This window comes from Mus pahari, chromosome 2, assembly GCF_900095145.1.
Source record: "Mus pahari chromosome 2, PAHARI_EIJ_v1.1, whole genome shotgun sequence".
NCBI classification, from domain to species: domain Eukaryota; kingdom Metazoa; phylum Chordata; class Mammalia; order Rodentia; family Muridae; genus Mus; species Mus pahari.
The window spans coordinates 5,304,233-5,324,344 of NC_034591.1; the positions used below are offsets into that span (position 1 = coordinate 5,304,233).

Genomic DNA, 20,112 nt, shown 5'->3' on the forward strand with positions numbered 1-20,112 from the left:
AGTTTTTTATTATTTTGAGACAGGGTCTTACTACTTAGTCTAGACTGTCCCTGATGTTTAAAGGATTACAGCTTAGTGCGTCAAAAATATTTTTGTTGAATGAAACTGAATATAAGTACGTAGGTGAATTAATTTGTAGGGCCTTTTAATGTGACTCTTTAAATAGAACCTTTTAATAGAAGTGGGTGCTGGATATGTAGTATTGCTGTTGTTAAGGTAAAGTCGCGAGTAAACAGCTAATTTGTAACACGTGTTATGATTGGACGATGGGGATACGTATAATACTTACGTGTACTCAGCGCTGCCAGTTCGTTGTGGTTGTTATCCCATCCCTTGTTCTAAACTGTTGCGTGGCACTGGAACCCGTGTGTAGATTCTAAGCGTTCGTGGCTGTACCACTTAGCCTAGAGTCTCCTGCACACTAACACTTTCAGAACTTTCTTGAATCTAGGTATTAGTGTCAGCCCAATCCTATTAGTGTAGTTGTTTGGTTTTTAGCTTTTAAGAAGAACTTCAAATGTAGACCGACGGTACCTGTGCGGCTTGTCCACTTCCATCCACCTCTCTAAGCCCCAAGATTCCAAAGAGGCCCAAGATGCGAAGCTCTGGCCTGTGGCAGCAAACGTGTTTAGTCAGCACCCCCACTGGACCAGTCAACGAAATACCTAGCACCATTTCTAACTGTTTATGTAAACTAGGACCTCTTATTCTGTAGGTAATACAGAATAAAACACGCATACACAATTGCCTCCGGTACTGTAAAGTGTCCACATCCACACCCTGGAGTGGTCGAAGCAGGTTGACGGTTTTTAAGACGCCAAATTCAAGTCTTGTCTTCAGAACCCTGCTTTAGCTACTACGTGCACCGCGCAGCCGCCAATTGCCAAGAGGCGGAGAAACGCGTAGCGGCGGGGACCCGCGCCTGGGTGGGACGACCCGCACCTCTGTAAATAAAGCTCTGCAGCCCAGGCGGCGCCTCTGCCCGTGGGATTGGCTGCCTGAGTCGTGACGCGGTCTGGGCGGGCCCGACCGGTTTGCGACGGTGGCCGCAGGTCCCGGACCGGAGAGCCCAGGGGGGACTCTCCGCACGGCGCCGGGGTGCCGCCGGCGTGTTGGGGGTCACGGCTCGGGGTCGCGGCCGCTGCCTGGATCCGCCGCGCGCGCGTGGCGCGGGACGCCGAGGTCTGGCTTGCGGGCGCAGCCGGGGCTGCGGGGAGCACGGGGACGGGACGCGAGCGGGCGGATGCGGAGCTCTCAGCCGAGCTAGGGTGGTGTGTGCGGGGGCGCCCGGCCCGCAACTTCACTCCCGCCGCCCCGCCGCGCGGGGGACTCGGCGCCAGGCAAACTTTCTCGCTCCCGCGGAGCCCCGGCCGAGATTGGGGGGCGGCGGGCGCGGGCGGGGCGGCGGCCAAGCGCTGTTTTGTTTCCTTTCGCTTCCCGCGGCGGCCGCTGGAGATGAGGACGGCGGGGCTGGGGCGGAGCGGCCGGGGGGGCCTCCGGGAGTGACAGTCGCCCCGTCGGGATTTCCCGCCCTCCCCACCCCTCCACCCCCCCAGGGCCCGGGCCATGCGTGCGCGGTGAGTGGCGGGCACCCGGACTTCGCGAGCTGATGCGGACTCGCTTTTGAGCGGCCGGGGACGAGCGAAGCAGCCCTAAAATGGAGGACTTTGCTACCAGGACCTACGGGACCAGCGGCCTGGATAACAGACCTCTGTTCGGGGAGACGTCTGCCAAGGTGAGTGCGGGAGTGGGCCCCGGGCCAGAGTGCGAGCATCCCGCCTCCCTCCATCCCGCTGGCTCCTTGCAGCCTTCCTGGAGGGTACTTGGAAGTGGGAAGAGCAGGTCCTGCCATCCCGCCTCCCTCTTGGGATGTTTGCCCTGCACTCTGCACCCAGAGCAGCTTGGAGTGGAGAAAAGTTCAGAAAGTTCTGGGCAGTTTGTTGGGAAGCCCTTAAGGAGAGTGAGGAAACCCCACCTTGGAGGGAAAGTCCTGCGAAGGTTGCATAAGCGCACTTTCCAGCTCCACACTTCAGGTGTAAGGCCCCGAGCTTTAGTGGTTTCAGGAGTGCACGAAGAGCCCAGGGTTGCTTCTGATGATGGCTTAACTAGAGTTCTTAAGAGGATGAGGATGTGAAGCAGTTCCATGAAGGTGGATCTTGGCCACAGTCCCAGGAGGTGATCAAACTAAGGGTCCCAGCTCTCAAATAGGCAGAGGCACTACATAAGTCCTTTAAAAGTCTAACAGTTTTCTAGAAGCTTGATTGGAGAGAGCCTCTGGCCCTCTGTCAACAAAAGCCTTTCTCTGTACTTAGCATTAACTTTCTGAAACTTGCTCCCCCACCCTCACCCTCTTGTCTTGGGGACAATCAAGAAGCTCTGTACTCAGCATACAACTTTTTCAGAAGTCAGGGCAAGACTAACCGGCAGCCCCCATCCCCCCCTCCCCCCCCCCCCACAGACTTGTAAATGACATTGGTGACCCTTGACCCCCTGACCCCTGAGAAGAGCAGTAAGCCTTTCAAAAGTTGCTGTGGTTAGTGTAGAGCTGGATTTCTTCTTACCTTGTGGGAAGAGCCTGTACCACACACAGGGAACTTGACAATCATGGGTAATCCTAAATTTGGGAGCTACCAGTCTACCATGAAGATTACTTCCTATTAAATTCCACATAGGTTTTGATTTATCTTGGGGTGCTTTAATAAGACATTTCAAGAGGGATGTCCAGGTTCTTGTAACTTCACATAATCTCAGCTCACCGTGCTTGGGAGCTCAAGTTCAGTAATGTTCCTCCTCTTAATGCAGACATGACTGAACGCTCGTGTGTGTCTATTTGGTGTTAAACGAAAGAAAGCAGTTGGGAATGGGAGATGTGTGCATAGTGTGGAGATTCTGGTGGACATGTCCTGCATCACAGCACAGAGGGCATGTGTTTTGGGTACAGAGATGAAACTGGTCTCATTTATATGAAAAATTTGTCCAGCTGTCCACAAATCAGGCTCACTGTCTCCTGCACATAGCTTTCTGAGCACTGATTAGGAGTCTGGGTGATTCAGGCTTTTAACTTCACAGGCTCTGTAATCCAGCAGCGCTGGGTTTGTGGACTTGTCTGATGCAGGCACTGAAGCTGGCTAAGCTGTCTGAGATAGCTCACTGTGTTCGTTTCAGCACTTGGGAGGCTGGGGTAGGAGGGTCACTTGATCTCAGGTGTTCAAGATGAACCTGAGGTACATAGTGCATACTTGACCCCAAACCAAAACCAGGAGCCTTAAAAGCAAAATAGCAACCCCCGCAACTCCCTGACAAATGTGTAGATATTGAGAAATAATTGATGTTATTGGCTGGCCAGATGCCTACTGCTTGAAAGTTTCCTACCATCCGTCATCCATTTGAAACCCATCCAAGGACATCAGTGTCCAAATATAGCTCTGTTCATGACACACCTGAGTCCAAGTGTACGACAGTGATAATGCCCTGCACTACTTAGGCAGCTGTTCATGACACACCTGAGTCCAAGTGTACGACCGTGATAATGCCCTGCACTACTCAGGCAGCTTCGGGACTTTGCAGCACTGCTTACATAAGGGGAAAGTTAAGAATAATATAGAAGTTTGCTACAACCTGCCTTGTAGGTGGACGGGGCCATTGCATATACATTTCATGGAGTGGCAAAAGGAAAGAGATCCCTGGTGTGATGTGGGGCAAATCATGTTTCTAATAAGTTGAGAAGCCTAATCTGGAGAGACATCTGTGTCTGTGTATAGCAAGAGCTTTATGTGTAGGCCTGAGTGGGGCAAGGGACAGGAATGGAGTCTCAATAATGATAGGACAGGTTTCAGTGCAGCCATTTCCTTGGATGGGAGGAACTGCTGCCGGAGTGGAGAAGTAAGTCTTGGGAATTCCGAGAAATCAATCTCTGTCCCTTTTCTCCTCTCTTGCATGTGAGTGGCTCTGGCTTCCTCCTTTTCAGATTCCAGGAAACTAGACCACAGTAGCCACCTAAGTGGAAACTTGGTAATAGTGAGCTGCTGTTAAACAAGCAGAGAAAATCTCGACAGGGGAAAGGCCAATCTCTTATGACAAATTCTGAGCTTTTAGTGGTCTCATTTCTCTAGGATAACCAACATGGTATGGGCTCTCAGTAGTAGGGGTAATCTCTTAATTCTCAAGGCTACGAGCACTGACGCCCAGACAGAGGGGCGTCCTGAGGGTTTGTGTTTCCTCAGCCCCAGGCAGCAGGCTGGACACTCAGTACTGGTGTTTGTGTTTTTGTTGTACAGCTAAGGAAGTGAACGCCACGGTTTTACTTTTTCAGCTACACGGCCAGTTCTCTGGCAGTATTTTGCCAGTTCCCTTTTGTGAGCTGAACAGTGGTGTAAGCACTGACTTAGTCATGTAGCCCCTGTGGCAGGTTCTCACTTGTTGCCTCTTCCCAGGGAGTTGGGGTGAAGGGTTGCCCCAGCTCAGGTAGTGAGTTTTCACTCTTGAAGAAACCTAAAACCTAGTGGAGCTGGAGAGGCACCCAGGCGGGCAGACCCCAGTGATTTCAACGATGGGAATTACAAATTGATTCTGTTTTCAGTGCTAGGTTTAGGAATAGCTTCAGAGATGGAGCCACTAAAATAGTTCTTGTTTCGCATGAGGGATGACAGAAGGGATGGTGGTCATATTTTGTAAGGAAACTATACCTCATGGATACCTTTGAAAATGTTAGCAGTCTTGGTCGCAGTGTCAGAATGTCATTTTCACTGTCTTAAGCCATTTCTTCCATCAAGGAGGCAGTAAGAGTGCTGTGGATCTGAGGCCAGTCTGAGCTACATCGTGAGACCCTGCTTCAAACAAAACTAAAACCCCAAACATTCTAAGCTCTCTTCCATAGTGCATTCCTTTCAGGTGAAAACCACGCATGGCAGAGAGCAAGTAAGAAATGTCTGATGGTTTTCCACGGCCATGTTGTAGCTTTTGTAGTGTCTAAAACAGGGCTACCCATATGTGGACCACAAGTGCAGGGGCTACATGCTCGCCTAGCAGGCATAAGACTCCAGGTTTCATTCATAACACTCCCTACCCCCATCCCAACCCCAACCACCTATCCAGTTAACCAAAACTCCCAGAAAAGACGTCGGCTCAGCGGTTGAGCACTTGCCTGACATGAACAAAGTCCTGTGTATTTGATCTCTAGCACCAACACCCCCAAACACAAACTAACACTTTCTCTCTCTCTCTCTCTCTCTCTCTCTCTCTCTCTCTCTCTCTCTGCAAAGAAATGTTTGAGCCTTATATGTAATTTAGAATTTCTTTGTAGACCTACCAAAATATTTAGACCCATAAATCCATTGTTTCACATCTCTGTCAACATGTGGTATTAGTCACACCATTTTATTTTCTGTCTTGAAGGGGGTAAAACAATATAATATTTAATTGCTCTAGAATAATAAGTTTTATAAAAATTTAAAAGTTGTATTACTAAGAAAAAATCCATTGTTTCAGGATATTACTAGCATAAATAGATTTTAAAAATGTTTTTGTACTGTCTTTGATGTCAGTGTATGCTTTACTATTGGATTCCATTGCATTTCACATCGGCTACATTTCGGGTACCAAGCACCTACGGCAGATCCCATTGTTTGGACAATGTGCTCAAAAGCTAGTGGTTTATGGTTATGGCGTTTACTTTTTAACTCTGTTTGAGAAATGCCTTCTCTTGCTGTGAGAGTTTCAGAAGCTCAGTGTGCTGGTTTTTCTCTCTGATGCTAGTTGATGAGGGTGGGTGCATATGTAGTACTTTTAACTACTTTGGTAGTGTTTTTCTGACCACTGCAGGAACATTCCAAGACATGGCACTATAGAGCGATTTCTGGTGGACCCAGGGCTCTTTTCTTTGCTCTTCCACCTCCTTTCCTGCTGTCGTGTGAACTAAAACCTGAAGATAGTCCCTCTGTCTAGTCCTTGGTTTTAGAAAAACACTGGTCTCTGCAGAAGAAGGGCGATCAGTTGCCCAGGCTTGGGTGTCACCATTTCTTGACTTCATAATTACTTGCTAGGTATCTTAAATCGGTTTCAATTGTCTAGGCTGTGTGGACCTGGGTGTGATGAGGGAGGGACCGTGATTCTTTGAGTGGGAGAGAGCAAAGCATTTCCCCACAGCTAATGAAGATGGGCAGAGGACAAATCCCACTTGGTGGTTTTTAGATGTGTTCCAGTGATGTTGACTTCGCACAAAGTGTGTAGTTAATCTAAGAAGAGCAGTGATGTCCTGTTACTCATGGTGGAAAGTGAGGCTGGGGAGTTGCTGCAGTGGACTCCAACACAGATGGGAAAGGAAAGGGAGGTTTTCTGCAGAGGTCAGTGGGCTCTGAGGCTTTTGATACTGGTTCTAAGAGCAGGATACTCTTCCTTTGTTCCTCAATAAATAAGCTAGCAGGGAGAAGGGGGCGAAACCAAGATGACTTTCATTAAGGGCAGTGTCCTGCTCAGGCTGTTTGAACTGGGAGTTTGAATGGAAGAGGAGAAATGTAAGATACTCTTCATGTGATTTTTAGCCCCTTTAAAGTGGTTGATTGATTGATTGATTGATTGAGGACAAAGCTATGGCTAAGACCTCTGTGTCTTTGCTGCCTTCTCTTGCTTAGGCCCCCACAAGGCTGCCCCTCCGGGCAGCGGAAGCTTCTAGTTTCTTTTGGCAGCCTAGTTTCTGTGATACTGTGAGCGCATCTGTCTCCCTCAAAGGTACTACCTCTTCTAGCTTGCCAAATCAAGTTCCCTTCTTGTGCCAAAGTTGTGGTTCTGATCAGACAGATGCAGTGACCTCTCCCTTTCTACTACTCTCTCAAGTTTTCTTCCTCCTGTCTCAGGGTCAGTGGTCTTGGGATCTCTGTGGATGGGCCTCGGCCAGTCACTGAATATTCAGAAAGCTCTGCAGAAGACATCCGGGGAGAGTTGAGATGCAGCAGTCATACCTTGCTCTGTTCTGATTCTGTCCAGGGTCACCTTTCTCCACTGACCTTTGGAGCCCTCCTTTTCCTATTGTGGGGATTGAACTTGGAACATCAGGCTTGTGTGGCAAGTGCTTTTCACTCACTGAACCGTTTCCTTGGCCTTGTTGCTAAGTGTCTCTCGATTTTTGCGGTCTTCCTGTAGTACCCCCTCTCCCCACAGACCTGAATCCTGTTCAGTCAGTCTGACAGCCCTGCTCTGTCTTTGCTTTCTTCCAATGAACCTGGCTGTCAAGGGGGCATCCTGGCACCGGTCTGTGTCCTGTGAGGAACTTGGGTAGATGTGGCTGCTTCTAGAGTATGTCTTCCCTAAGCTCTTGACTCTTCCTATGAATGGCTTTTAAATATATTCAGGTTTAGCTATTGTGAGGGATTAACATCACCCTACATGACCTGTATGCTTGGGAGATTCTAAAACTACAGACTGCAAAGGCTTCTGTTGAGAAACTTGGGTACACTGGCTGCCCAAACAGGAAGTGGTGTTTTAAACTCTCAGGCAATTCATTTACTGTGTGTCTTCCTGTTGAGGTATATATAGCAGAGGCCAGTATTAAATGGGTGTATCATACAGTATTGTGTAAGAAACAAACTGAGCCTATCCTCTTGGAAGCTCTTATTCACGTTTACTGTTCCCCGGGAAGACTGGGCCTTAGCTCAGGTGTTGTAATGCCTACTTCTTATGAACTGAATAATTATTTCTCTTACAGTCATGTATAGATCTGGTAATGTTTTCTGAGCTCAGATTGCTGACAGACTTGAGCTGTCCTTGTGGGAAGTAAAATGAATTAAAAGTTGTTGGCTGCTTTAGAAATTGGGCCTAAGCATGGAGGAGTCGGTTCAGCTCCCACTAAGCTCCAAGGAGTCTAATCAGTTAAAGACTTCCTTCCATCAGACATGGCCACCATTGAGCAATAACTATCCCGTTGTGAGGACTTTTATTTCCTAATCTGTACAGCAACCTAGGAATCTGTACACAACTGGAAAAGTGCATCTTAAAAGTTAAGTGACTTATCCAAACTTACCAGTCGGTCCATGGCAGAAGAGAAGGTTTGTGAGTCAGGTCTGTCATGCCCCTGCCTCAGCATTTGTCCAGTCTGCTGTTGTGAAGCTTGAGGGCACACCATCGTGTGCTTCTGTGGGTACTGATGATAGTTGTTTTTCTCCCTTAAACATGTAGACTGTGTTTGTGCTCTATTTTTACTTTAGTTCCCATAAATGGTGCTTCAGTGAACACAATCTATTTCAGGTACATTTTTATCTGTGAAGAGAATCTGGCAGGATGAATGTACAAAAATATAACCTGAAGATGCTTCAAATTGAATATGGTGAAATAACAGGAAATTAACTAATGTCTGAATTAAGTTGGTCAAAAAGAAGAGGGAATTTTGTATTCAGATTCATGTGTGGCAGTGGAAAATGTGTCAAATTGTCAGGAGGCAGGATCTCTCTACATAGCCCTGGCTGTTGTCGAACTATGTAGACCAGGCTGGCCTCTAACTCTGCCTCCTGTGCACTGGGCTTAAAGGAATGTGCCACCATGCCGGCCACCTGCAGTCTGAGACTCCTCTCCATAAATTGCCTGTTTATAGTTCTGTTCAGCGACCACTGTTCCCTCGGGAGTTGTACCAGTGGGCAGAGTTCACTGTTCACTAGAGTCAGCCAGTGAGGCAACTAGTCTCACTTTCCACTCATGTCCCTCTGGTTGTCTCTGGTGACCATATAAGGGGAAGATCCCATTTAGGCAGAGCCAGACAGCTCAGAAGAAACAAACCCACCGACAGGGTGTGAGTTTTCTTACTTCAGTAAGCAAAAGGAAGCCTGCCATGTTTCCTTTCTTCTCGGGGTTTTTCCTCTCAGGGCTACGTACCTAGCCATTTCTAGAGCTTGGATGACCTGAAGCTTTCCTCTGTGACTGGAAGAAAAGCCAAGTCATTTTTGCAAATCATCTCTAACTTATAGCATGAAAATCCTTAAGTTTGGGAAATGGGGAACTCGGAGGACGTGGCTCCAGTTCTTGCTGCCTCACTTAAAGTGAACCATGGGAAGAAGGCCTGCCTAGTGGGCTTTGCACATTGACCGATTGCTTTGCTTCCCTTACTAGGAGGAGTACCCAGGACTCAGAGACATTTGTGGGCTAGGAAGCTAAGAACTGATAGATGTTATACTGTACCCTTTCATAGTTGGAGTTCTCAAGAATACTGGGTCTTGACCTGGAAGCATGAGGATAATGTGAACCCGGCATGGTGACAGTGGATCTCAACCCGAGCCCAGTGCCAATCAGTGAAGTGCACATCTCCATCCCAGAAAATATGTTAGGTCACGCCTTTTCCCATGGATCATATGTGCTAAGAGGATGACAGAATGTACTTTTTCTTCTGTTACCATTGCTTTTTAGGTTCTACTTGGCCTTGGTTTTAGTACATTGGTGCCTCTGGAACAAACTGCCACTTGGTGTGTAAATTAAGAACAGAAATTAAGTTTCTCACTGTTTTAAGAGGTTGGGAAGTCCAAGACCAAGGTCTCAGCAGGATTAGTATCAGGTAAGGGACTGACTGCTTTTAAGATGGTGACTCGCTGCTGCCCCCTGGGGGGGGCAGTGATGCTCTGTTCTCAGTATAGCAGAATGGAATGGCAAGAGGTGCTGATCCCATGCAAGAGGGCACCCCCCCACCTTTGTGTATTAATCACTTCCCAAAGATGCTATCCCTCCCTTCCTCTTTCTACAAATATTTTTTCTAGACAGGTTTTTTTTTTTTTTTCATAGCCCTGGTTGTCCTGGAACTCACTTTGTAGAGCAGGATGTCCATGGATTCAGAGAGACCAGCCTCTGCCTTCTAAGTGGTGGAATGAAAGGCATGTGCCTTGGTTAGGGTCTTATTGCTGTGAAGAGACAACAGGACCAAGGGAACTATTATAAAAGAAGCCATATGATTGGGGCTGGCTTACAGTTCCATAGGTTCGGTCCATTATCATACTGATGGGAAGGCTGGCATCAGGCAGGTAGATGTGGTGCTGGAGGAGTCGAGAGTTTCACATCTTGATCTATTGGTAGCAAGGGGGAAGCTGCAATTCCATGCTGGGCAGAGCTTGAGCACAGGAGACCTCATAGTCCCGTCCCACAGTGACATGCTTCCTCCAAGGCCATACTCCATAGTGCCACTACCCATGGGCCAAGCATTCAAACACATGAGTCGATGGGGCCAAACCTATTCAAATCACCACAGCCACCATGTCTGGCTCCAAAAAGGACAGCACCTCTTAAGTCAACCCTGGGGATTATTTCCATATTAAATTTGGAGGATACCACTGTATACAGTTAGGTATAGCCTTTCTTTTTTTGTTTTTTTTTTGTTTTTCGAGACAGGGTTTCTCTGTATAGCTCTGGTCCTGGTACTCACTTGGTAGACCAGGCTGGCCTCGAACTCAGAAATCCGCCTGCCTCTGCCTCCCGAGTGCTGGGATTAAAGGCCTGCGCCACCAGGCCCGGCTAGGTATAGCCTTTCAAGCTCATTTCTGTTTCATTTTTGGCCAATGCTGCATAGATTTGTTGGCAACACCTGTCTCTAGATTCTTGTATATTTCCTTGCTTTTCTCTAAAAGGGGCTTCTCAACTTTCACACTGCAGTGATTCCTCATTGCCCCCATCTGTGCCCTGGTCACTCTTCATCTACTATTATTCTCAGTCAATAGAAATAGCAGAAAGTGCAAGCTTAAAATCTAAGTAGCAAGCATGGTAGAAGGGGGGCAGGGCTCTTCTGATGTTGGAGGGACTTGAGATTTTATGGGCAGTGGTGTCCCTCATTGAGAACCAGTGACCAGTGGTGCAAACGGGGATGGCGGACTGAGGAAGGGCACAGGTACAGGAGGGACAGCAATGCAGGCCACTTTGAGGTCCTCTAGGATGGAATGGAGACTGGGCACTCCTTTCTCGCTCAGCATCTGCTTGTGGGGATGGCTAATGATATAATAATGCAATTGAGGATAGGACTGAGAACCCAAGGATAGAGTGCCAGCCACTTTCTGGAGAGGTCGGAAGCCGCCAACTCAAAAGACCAGTGAACCACAGTCAGGGGCTCGCTGAGGCTAGAAAACAGCAGCCTGTGGTAAACTTTTAAATCTGTAGTTTCTCCCTTTAATGCCAGCATGGTAAGTCTGGGTACGGTTGTTGGCAGAATATGGTAAGACACAGTGAAGTCACTGTGAACATTGGCAGCCCTCACAGGTTCGTGGCTTGATGGGGAAAGGTGTCCTTCTGGGAGGATGAGGGCATATGCCATGATACCAACTTAGGAAGTATACAACTGGGCTTCTATTATATGAAGTGGCTCAAAGTCAGAAAATAAAAGCAGCTTTGGCCTTACCATCCCCAACATTGACACGTAGAGGAAGAGATGAGTAGTTTTAAGATATTTAGAATTATCCAGAACTAGGCTAGGTGGCTTAGGCAGTCCCCAGTGGCTGTTGGGGTTTTAGATCATGTGACTCAGGGCCGGATTCCCAAGATGCTTCCTCCAGGGAGTCTTCAGTGCATTTCTGAAATCGCTAACCCCACAGTCTGCAGGGGAGGTTCACGAGTCACAGGTTTGGTGTAGCAGATTGGCTATGCTCTGGCTAACGGGGTCCAGATTGGGGGACAGGAGGAGAGAAGTGAAAGACAAGCACAAGAAGGATTTGACATAGCACTTAGTTGAGATGAGGAAGGGAATTTGGTATGATTGAATTTGGTTTCAAGCTGGCCTGGAAAACAAAATGTCCAGGCTGGTGAAGTCCTGGCTGTTCAGTCTAGGATTAGGACACAAGAGTGTGAGCTGTTTTGGGGAGGTTTGGAATTGCCACATATCTCAAAGTGTCTCTTATCTTCAAGATGTCTGAAGTGTGGTTCCGGGAAGCACTTGAGAGGATGTTGGGCAGGACCAAGTCACAGATGACACTGTTCTGCTACATGCCCATCCCTCAAGCATAGAAGCCACTGCTGGCTGTGTACAGGTCAGGTCCCAAGTCAGAGATGAGCTCCCTCTACTGGTGGGAGGCTTTAAGGAAAATGCTGCTGGCCATGTGGTTTAATTCCCTAGATAGCAACAGCGCAATGCTGAAGGAGAGGCCAGCTGTCCCACCCAGCCTTTATGAAAACACACAGGTAGTGTGTCTTACTTTGATGTAGTAAGTGTAAAACGGGTGATCTTTGGGGGTCTTGAAATAGGAATCTCCTGAGGGATGCTATCCAGAAAGGTTTTGAAGTTGAAAAGATGTTGAGTTGAGCTACAGAGGAGGGATGGTCAAATTGGGAGCAGCTTCTCATCCATTTCATCTCTCAATTCACACTGGTTTTTGTGAATGTACCTATCATACCTTTAGCTTACTTTATGGACCAGGATAAGAACCGAGTGTGTATGAAAAACTGCATTTTTATATTCAATGTCACGTAACAAATTCTGCCTAGAGCCAGAAGTTTGCCTCATTTGATGATCCAGATTACACATACTTTGATGAGCGAGAATCTGCAACATATCTCAGAAGTGTCCTCTGTCTTCAAGAGACACCTAAAGTTATGTATAGTAACATGTCTTTTCCTCTTAGCTAAGTACTAACCATGTGCCATGGCTGTACCTTCCCTTTTGAAGAGCAACAGTAAAATGAGCATGAACATTCCCTTTTGCAGACCTTCACAGAGATGTTTGTACAGTAGATGTTATTAACCCCAGCAACTCCCCCCTCCCCAATTTGAGAAGTTCTACCATCTTAGGCAGCACTCAGTGGCTTATCGTAATTGACAACTCACTCTGTTATGCACAAGATTCACTGAACACAAATGCTCTGAGATCTGACAGCTGAGTAATGTCAGTACTGTGAAAAGGATTTAGCTCTTAGGCAGGATGGAGCTAGACATGATTTTATTATGCTACTCAGAATACTGTAGTTTAAAACACATACACTGTTTATTTTGGGAATTTCTCTTGGATTTCTGACCCACAGGTAACTTGAAGCCATGGAAAGCAAGCCTCATTGAAGAGACAGGAATTTAAATTAGAAATGATAGGCAGTTTCACCCATAAACTCTCTTACCGCTTCCTACTTTTTAAGTGTTCTGGAAACTCCTTTAGAGTTTCGCCTTCATCTTTTTATTGTTACCGTTTCACACAAAATCTGCTTTGGGAGTAGGGACAACATAAGTTGCTGTGGAAATAGAAGATTGAACATGATGCTTGTGAGCATTCTAAACTCTATAGCAACAGAGTATTTCCCAACAGTGGATAGCTGCTGGCTCCTGGATGGAACTGTCCATATCCTGTAAAGGCCTTTGCTACCTGAGTTTGAGTTAGTGTGTACCTTCCAACAGTGTGATGGACAATGACTGGCCAGGCAAGATTGGGGACTTTTTAAGTTACAAGGTGACTAGTACTATCTGACCCCAAGTGTAGTCTGAAGCAGATTCAGAATTATAAATTGTTGTAACAATTTATTTTACTCTACCAAACAAAATGGGGTTAAAAGATCCACTTGGGGTCACATAGTGGCAGAGTAATCTAAGAACTAGAACAAAAAAAAAAAAAATAAAACTTGGGGGTGTGGAATGGCTTCTGGGAAAGATAGCACTAGCTGCAAACAGAAAAACTTGAGTTTCAGTTTATCTTATAAATGACGAAGTTTAAATCCAGCATTTGTATCCATGGACTATTTAGGTCCAGTTTGGAGTTCACTATAGCCTTAAATGCACTTTGACACTTTAACTAGTAATCGAATTATCAGTTCTTTGATTTGGAGATTGGCTAGAAGAGCCTGCTGAACCCTGGAATATAATCTTTGTCCCAGACAAAGGATTTCTACCCCAGCTCTGAACTATCAAAGTGGTTTGCTCAAGACTCATACCAGATCTTGTTAAAAATATTTAGACTCAGCAGATCCAAAATAAAAAGAGAGAGAGAGAGAGAGAGAGAGAGAGAGAGAGAGAGAGAGAGANAGAGAGAGAGAGAGAGAGAGAGAGAGAGAGAGAGAGAGAGAGAGACAGACAGACAGACAGACAGACTTGATTTTGCATTTAAACCGGCTCTTAGGTGAGGCTAATGCAGCTGTCCCATACACCTTATTAGAGTAACCAGGTCTGGATGCAGCATTAGAAGTGAGAAGTTTCTAATGAACTCTGTGGTGGTTCTGACCTGGATTTATGGTACTTAAAAGCAGGAGACCCGAGGGCCAGGCACTGGCTGGGAGGAAGCAAACACTGCTAAGCATGTTGGCCACATCTTAAACAGCGGACCTCAGGAACACCACGGAGAGAAAGGCCACACTTTAGCAGAGTAGCTGTTGATTAAGGCAACTGTCGAGTGACCATCCAGAAGCCAGGCAGGGAACTATTTAGGTGTGCTTTCATTGCATGATCACAAGTTAGGCTACTGTAATAGGCTAACAGGGCATGCTAATAGGCTTTGTGAGGTGCCATCTGTCAACTGACAGCAGGAGTGGCTTTTAGGAATGCTGTCTAGCAAGGGATGTGCAGCTTTTTATGGGGGGAGTAGGCCTGGCAATCCTGTTTCTTAGGCACTTTGATTTTCCTGAGCCTTTTTCCATGTGCAGATCATACTGCAATTTCATCCATAAGTATGTACATTATATATGTATGTATGCATGTCTGTCTCTCTGTCAGGGGTTGATGTTAGATCATTTCCCTTAACATTCTCCATATATTTTTTTAGATAAGGTCTTTCATGCAGCTCCTCTGGCTGGACACTGAGCTCTACAGACCACACCTCATCTAACTCTAGGGGAGGACTCACAAATGCACACTGCTATGTCTAGCTTTCACAAAACAAACCACAACCATGTTTGTATGTATGTGTTATGTATGACCAGAGACCAGGAGAGGGTGTCAGATCCTTTGGAGCTAGAGTTACAAGTGTGAACTGCTTGAGAACGTGCTGGAAACCAAACTTGGGCCAACTCTCCAGGCCTCGCTCGCATCCAGGTTTTCAAGTGAATGCTTGGAAGACACTTAACTAAGCAAGCCATCTCCCCATCCTCCTCATCCCTAGTTTTAGAAAGCATGTCTGGTCAGTTGGCTCTCCATCAGTTTTGATTTTTTTTTTTCCCTCTCCTCTCTTGATTTTGGTGGACAAGCTGCTGTGCCGCTTGGAAATTGTGATTTACCTTGGTTCTTGCATACCTCTGTTAGTGACAGAGCTGTTAGGATACAAAGACCCATAGTAAATTTCAAAATCTCTTGAGAGCAGATATTCTCAGGATAGATAGTTGATGGTTTCACAGACTGGTACAGGTTTCATCTTTATGCACTCAGATAAACACAGATACAGTAGTCATGTGTGGAAGGAAGTTAAGCGACTAGTTAGTTGCTCCCAGGTCTCTTTACTAGGACGTTTCTTAGTAATTCTTAATTTTTGGTGGATTGTGTTGTTACAACCTGTTGAGTTCTTAGTGAAGTTAGGGTATGTTCTTGCATAGATCAGGCACACCCAAAACCTACTATGCACCCAGCTTTGCCTGCCACTTTGTGTTTTTCAAAAGTATAGAGAACTTGAAAGAAAAGTTTTAGTGTGTTGCCGTTTCCATACCCTCTTTTCTGTAGATACGAAAACCACCTTTCAAGGGCCAAAGTGGTATGGAGTCTGCCTAGCATCATGTGCAAGACCGTAGCCCCTGCTCTATAAATATGAATTCATTTCAGCTTTGGCTTCTCACAAATAAGTTGTTCTTGGTGGCCCTGAAGTACTGTTTCCTAATCAAATCTTAAATCCCAACTTGTTGTATATAGTTTTTCCACCCTCTGAGGATGGGGGTGTTGAGAAATCAAACCTAGGGTCCTGTATACACCCGGCAAGTGCTGTACTACTGCGCAACACCTCTTGCCCTGTTCTGTAGTCTTTAACTTGCCAACCTTACTCCTTTGTAGCATTGTTAAGCTTGGCTTCAGACTTTGTTGTAATTTTTGTCAGGTACTTTAAAACACACTGGGCCCACTTTTACCTGAACATGTAAACTTTAGGTTATCCCTACTTTGGATATTTTTATAGAATTGGCTGGATTAGGGATGAAAATCCTAAGGAAACCCTTAAAATAATTCTTTGTTTATATTACTAAGTCTTACTAAGTAGGAGAAGCAAACCACTGGACTACACCACACACTGGACTATATGCCTTTGTCTCCCGCCACCATGGCACTCTGGTCCTTCCTCACAGCACCAAGCACTTTTAGGTAGACAGGGCCACTTCCTGTGTCACTTACACACATTCCTATTTCTCAGTCTGGGCATCAACCCCATCGCTCCTCATGTTAGGCCTAGTCATCCCTAATAGCATACGCACTCCTCAGTTGCCCTCATTTCCACATTCCTATTGCCACAGCTTTTTTATTTGGAAGACGTCAAGGGCCAACTCTTGGTCTCTTCATTCTCTAAGATTCCGGCTTCCATTCTGGCGGCAGCCCAGTCCAGGTCATCCGGCTTACAAACTGTTGTCTCTTTCAGGACCGAATCATCAATTTAGTTGTTGGCAGCTTAACCACCTTGTTGATTCTAGTAAGTACCTTTGTTTTGTTTTGCCACATTTGTTCTGTTGGCCAGTTTTGAGAACTTTTAGTATCAGTTCTCCCCAAGACTTTTAAAGAGGGTACAAACATGTAGAGTATTACAGTCGTAGTAAAGAGTAAACCAGTCAACAGGCTTGGCCATTGAGTAATAGCAATGATAACCAATTCCTCTTAGTGATCACCACCTCTCCCATTTCTTTTAATGCCTTAAACTTACTCTGGCCAAGTTTTAAAAGACTTATAGGATACAGGAAATTTTTAAATTCTGTATAGCACATTAGAATACATGTGATACACATTCTATATAGGTCTATCAGACTAAAAAGCTAGTTTCTAAAGTCTGATAAATAGGGATTAAGTTTGTCAACAGAACAAATCTTAGTTTGTCCTTTGCTTAGTTTGTTGTTTTTAGAAACAAAATGGGGATCAGAAACCTATGTTCCATAAAACCAAGCCAAGCCAGTTTTGCACATATTCAGTTATTGTTTTCCTTCTAATTTCGTCCTTTTAATTTTCCATAGCATCTTGGTAATACTGAAAACAAATAGCTATTAACCGTTTATGGCTGAGTGTGTGCCGCAGCATTTTGGGGTAGTTTTGCTAAAGCAGACTGTTTCATGAGTTTGCACGTCATCCTTGGGCTGGGTCATCCTAACTCTTCATTGTCCCAGTTTCAGTGTATGTTCTGCTGAAGTGAACACTGGTTACTTGATAGGAATTTCTATAATACCAAGATGATCACATTAATCTTGGGAATGGGATTTATCGTTAATGTTGGTTGCTTGTTTTGCCTTCTTTCATACTTGCTGGAAAAGTTAGAAGTATTAACTGACTTGAAGATGATTTTATGATGTAACAAGTATTCCCTTGCCTCGCCCGTCTAATCACACCTTGGAATTCCGCTCAAGGCCTTACATATTTCTCTCCACACAGGTCACACTCATCAGTGCTTTTGTGTTCCCTCAACTACCTCCCAAACCACTGAATATATTTTTTGCTGTCTGCATCTCTTTGAGTAGTATTACTGCCTGCATACTTGTGAGTACTATACAGAATTTAAATGTTTGTAAGCACTTACGTGGTAGTACTTAGACAGATTGCTAGCCCCTGGGTCTATACAATAGGGCATTTAATACCCCACCCCCATTTACTTCTAATAATCACACATGGGTCCACTTTGATTTGTGATCTTACCAGAATATAGACAATTAACATTTGTCAGGAAACAAAGAGACTCCTTTGTGTACCAAAAACAACCCCCACCGCAGAGGATGGTGATTGGTTGGTTCTCTGTTATTTAGGTTAAACTGTTGGGTTTGCCTTTCACCTTAGGAAACAGTGTGGGGTTGTGGCTCAGTGGGAGAGATGATCTAATATGCACCGGCCATAGGGTTGACCTCTAACGCCATTTTTTAAAATGCAAGGTTTTATTTCTTTAAAAAAAAAAAAAATCATTAAATTGTTTCAAACCTACCTAGGTTTTAAGCATAACATTTGAGTAGAACTAGTCCTAGGTTGAATCTTTGAAGTTTTCTCTTCTCCTGTGTTCTACAGCCTGAGTGCCCAAGGTTGAGGTAGTTAAACTATGTATTTACTTATGTAAGCCCTCTTATATACCTAATCTAAGTAAGTTACATAAATCTTAGTGCCCTCCCTTCTAGTAACTCAACTAAATATATTCTCATCTAACTTGATTAGCACACAACTTTGACATTAGAACCCAATAAATAACAAAAAACAGGAACACTTGTTAGCGCTACTTGAGTCATAAAGAATTAGACTGAAGATTATCTCGGGACAATGAAGTCTAATGCTACCCATATAGAAGCAGCATTAGTTGTATTTACTCTGCAGCGGCTGGTCATACTTAAATTTTTACTTAATTCTTCTTTTAGATCTACTGGTACCGACAAGGAGACTTAGAACCGAAGTTTAGAAATCTCATTTACTATACCTTATTTTCTATCACCATGTTATGTATATGTGCGAACTTGTACTTCCATGATGTGGGAAGGTGAGGCTGCAGAAATGAAATACTTACCAGGACTCTTGGAAATCTATGAATTTAACTGCTGCAAAAAAGTATCTGAAGAATCATCTACAGAAGTCTGGTACATGATTTTTTCATGTTAATTGTAAATCTGAATCTCCTCGTGCAAGGGAGCTGTATCATAGATCTCTGCTTTCCTTTAAAAAGCTGAAACATTCCAGCCCTCAAATAGCAAAGAATTTTTCACTTTTGAAAAGATTTTTTTTTTTTAACAATTTAATTGCATGGCTCAATATCTTGCATTTTAAGACAAATACTCTTTTATTTCTGTTAAACTGAATATACAATTATTGTTCCCCTAGGCAACCAACTTTTGCTTATTACTACAGTTTCACATTAATAAACAGATGGTGAAAAGACAACTTTGATTGTGAAGATCTAATTACAATAATAAATAAAATAATTTATACAAGTTTCCTTTTTTTTTTTTTTTTCCTTTTTCGGACTTTCTATAAGGATCATAGCATTAAAGCCCTACAGGCTGGTTTTGGCTTTACCTTAGGAATGACTCTTGATTTGTTTTCTTTTGATACAGAAGCAAACTTTGTTTTTTAAAAGTGCCTGAGGGAGAAGCTAGACTGTACCCCCACCAGGTAATGCACTAAGTGAACAGCATACTCTAATACCCCTCAACTATCTTCTGGGCAATTTATAATAGTAAAACATGTAATAAAAAGTCATGGTTATCAGACACAGGCAATATTTCCTTTCCCCTCATTTAATTTCACTTCAAAGTGCTAACTGTAAACTAATGACTGGTTTCTGATGAGAGTTGATAACTGCTTTGTTGCCAGTGCGTTTTTGTTACCACTTTAACCACATTCCCTTTAAAAGTTAAAAATCAAAGACCTGTAGTGAATTTTCTTGACTCTGTAATGCTTTGCTCTTTACCCTGCCTCAGTCAGCTCCCACTGCCAGCAATGGGTTAACCAGCACAACCACCTCCCATAATCTTGTATCTGGATGCTGGTNATGGTCATGTCATAAACTCCTAAGTTAGTCTTTCTGAAAGTCACTGCTAACGTAAGCTGGACCATGTTGATAATATAACCTGAATTACAACCAGACCAGCTTGAATCTGGACAGAGCTGTGTCTAACTACTTATATTTAAACCAGAGTAGTTAAGCTTTGGTGATATAAGTAGCTGCATTGACTGCAACTCCCTCTTGACATAAAANCTAACAAGTCTGGGCAATTCACACTTCGTGTCCTCCATCATAACACATTGTTATAGAATTGGACCTCAGATGATCTACTGAAAAGGAGGTAAAAGTAACAGCAGCAACAATGTGCATGGCTTAAGCATGGCAGCTAAGTACAAGCCAGAGGAATGGCAAACCAGAACTCTTGGGATGGCTCCTTTCTTTGGAGACAATGTAGTCACAAGGTGGCTTCCTGAAGTACCTGTTTCTAANAATCTAGTGACAGTTTACTAAGTCTTCAACATCCTTTGAGTCTTCAGAAACAGGACTGCCCAAAGATGATCCAATTATATTTGATTCTTCCTGATGATGCTGGAATATGGGATCTG

The 20,112-nt window shown here is 44.7% G+C and overlaps 2 protein-coding genes across 4 annotated transcripts in view; one reads left to right on the top strand and one right to left on the bottom strand.

The window, feature by feature from the left end:
• The first annotated feature begins 1,044 nt into the window (after nt 1-1,044).
• Nucleotides 1,045-18,992, top strand: Tmem243 (transmembrane protein 243). Its single transcript, XM_021190734.2, has 5 exons — nt 1,045-1,182; nt 1,557-1,735; nt 16,469-16,519; nt 17,464-17,568; nt 18,426-18,992. Exons 2-5 carry the CDS (start codon nt 1,658-1,660, stop codon nt 18,546-18,548), a joined length of 357 nt encoding a protein of 118 aa, XP_021046393.1. The 5' UTR covers nt 1,045-1,182; nt 1,557-1,657; the 3' UTR covers nt 18,549-18,992.
• Nucleotides 18,818-20,112, bottom strand: part of Dmtf1 (cyclin D binding myb like transcription factor 1) — a 43,961-nt gene continuing 42,666 nt past the window's right edge. For all 3 annotated transcript variants that reach the window (XM_021190733.2, XM_029534498.1, XM_021190732.2), the window contains one exon: nt 18,818-20,112. In XM_021190733.2, the coding sequence (XP_021046392.1) occupies nt 20,000-20,112 (113 nt within the window). In that variant the 3' untranslated portion in view covers nt 18,818-19,999.

Excerpts from the sequence above, each read along its gene's own strand:
- Tmem243 (XM_021190734.2), top strand. The coding sequence starts at position 1,658 with ATGGAGGACTTTGCTACCAGGACCTACGGGACCAGCGGCCTGGATAAC. Across the intron at positions 1,736-16,468 it reads TCGGGGAGACGTCTGCCAAG|GACCGAATCATCAATTTAGT; the intron begins GTGAGTGCGGGA and ends TGTCTCTTTCAG. Across the intron at positions 16,520-17,463 it reads TAACCACCTTGTTGATTCTA|GTCACACTCATCAGTGCTTT; the intron begins GTAAGTACCTTT and ends CTCTCCACACAG.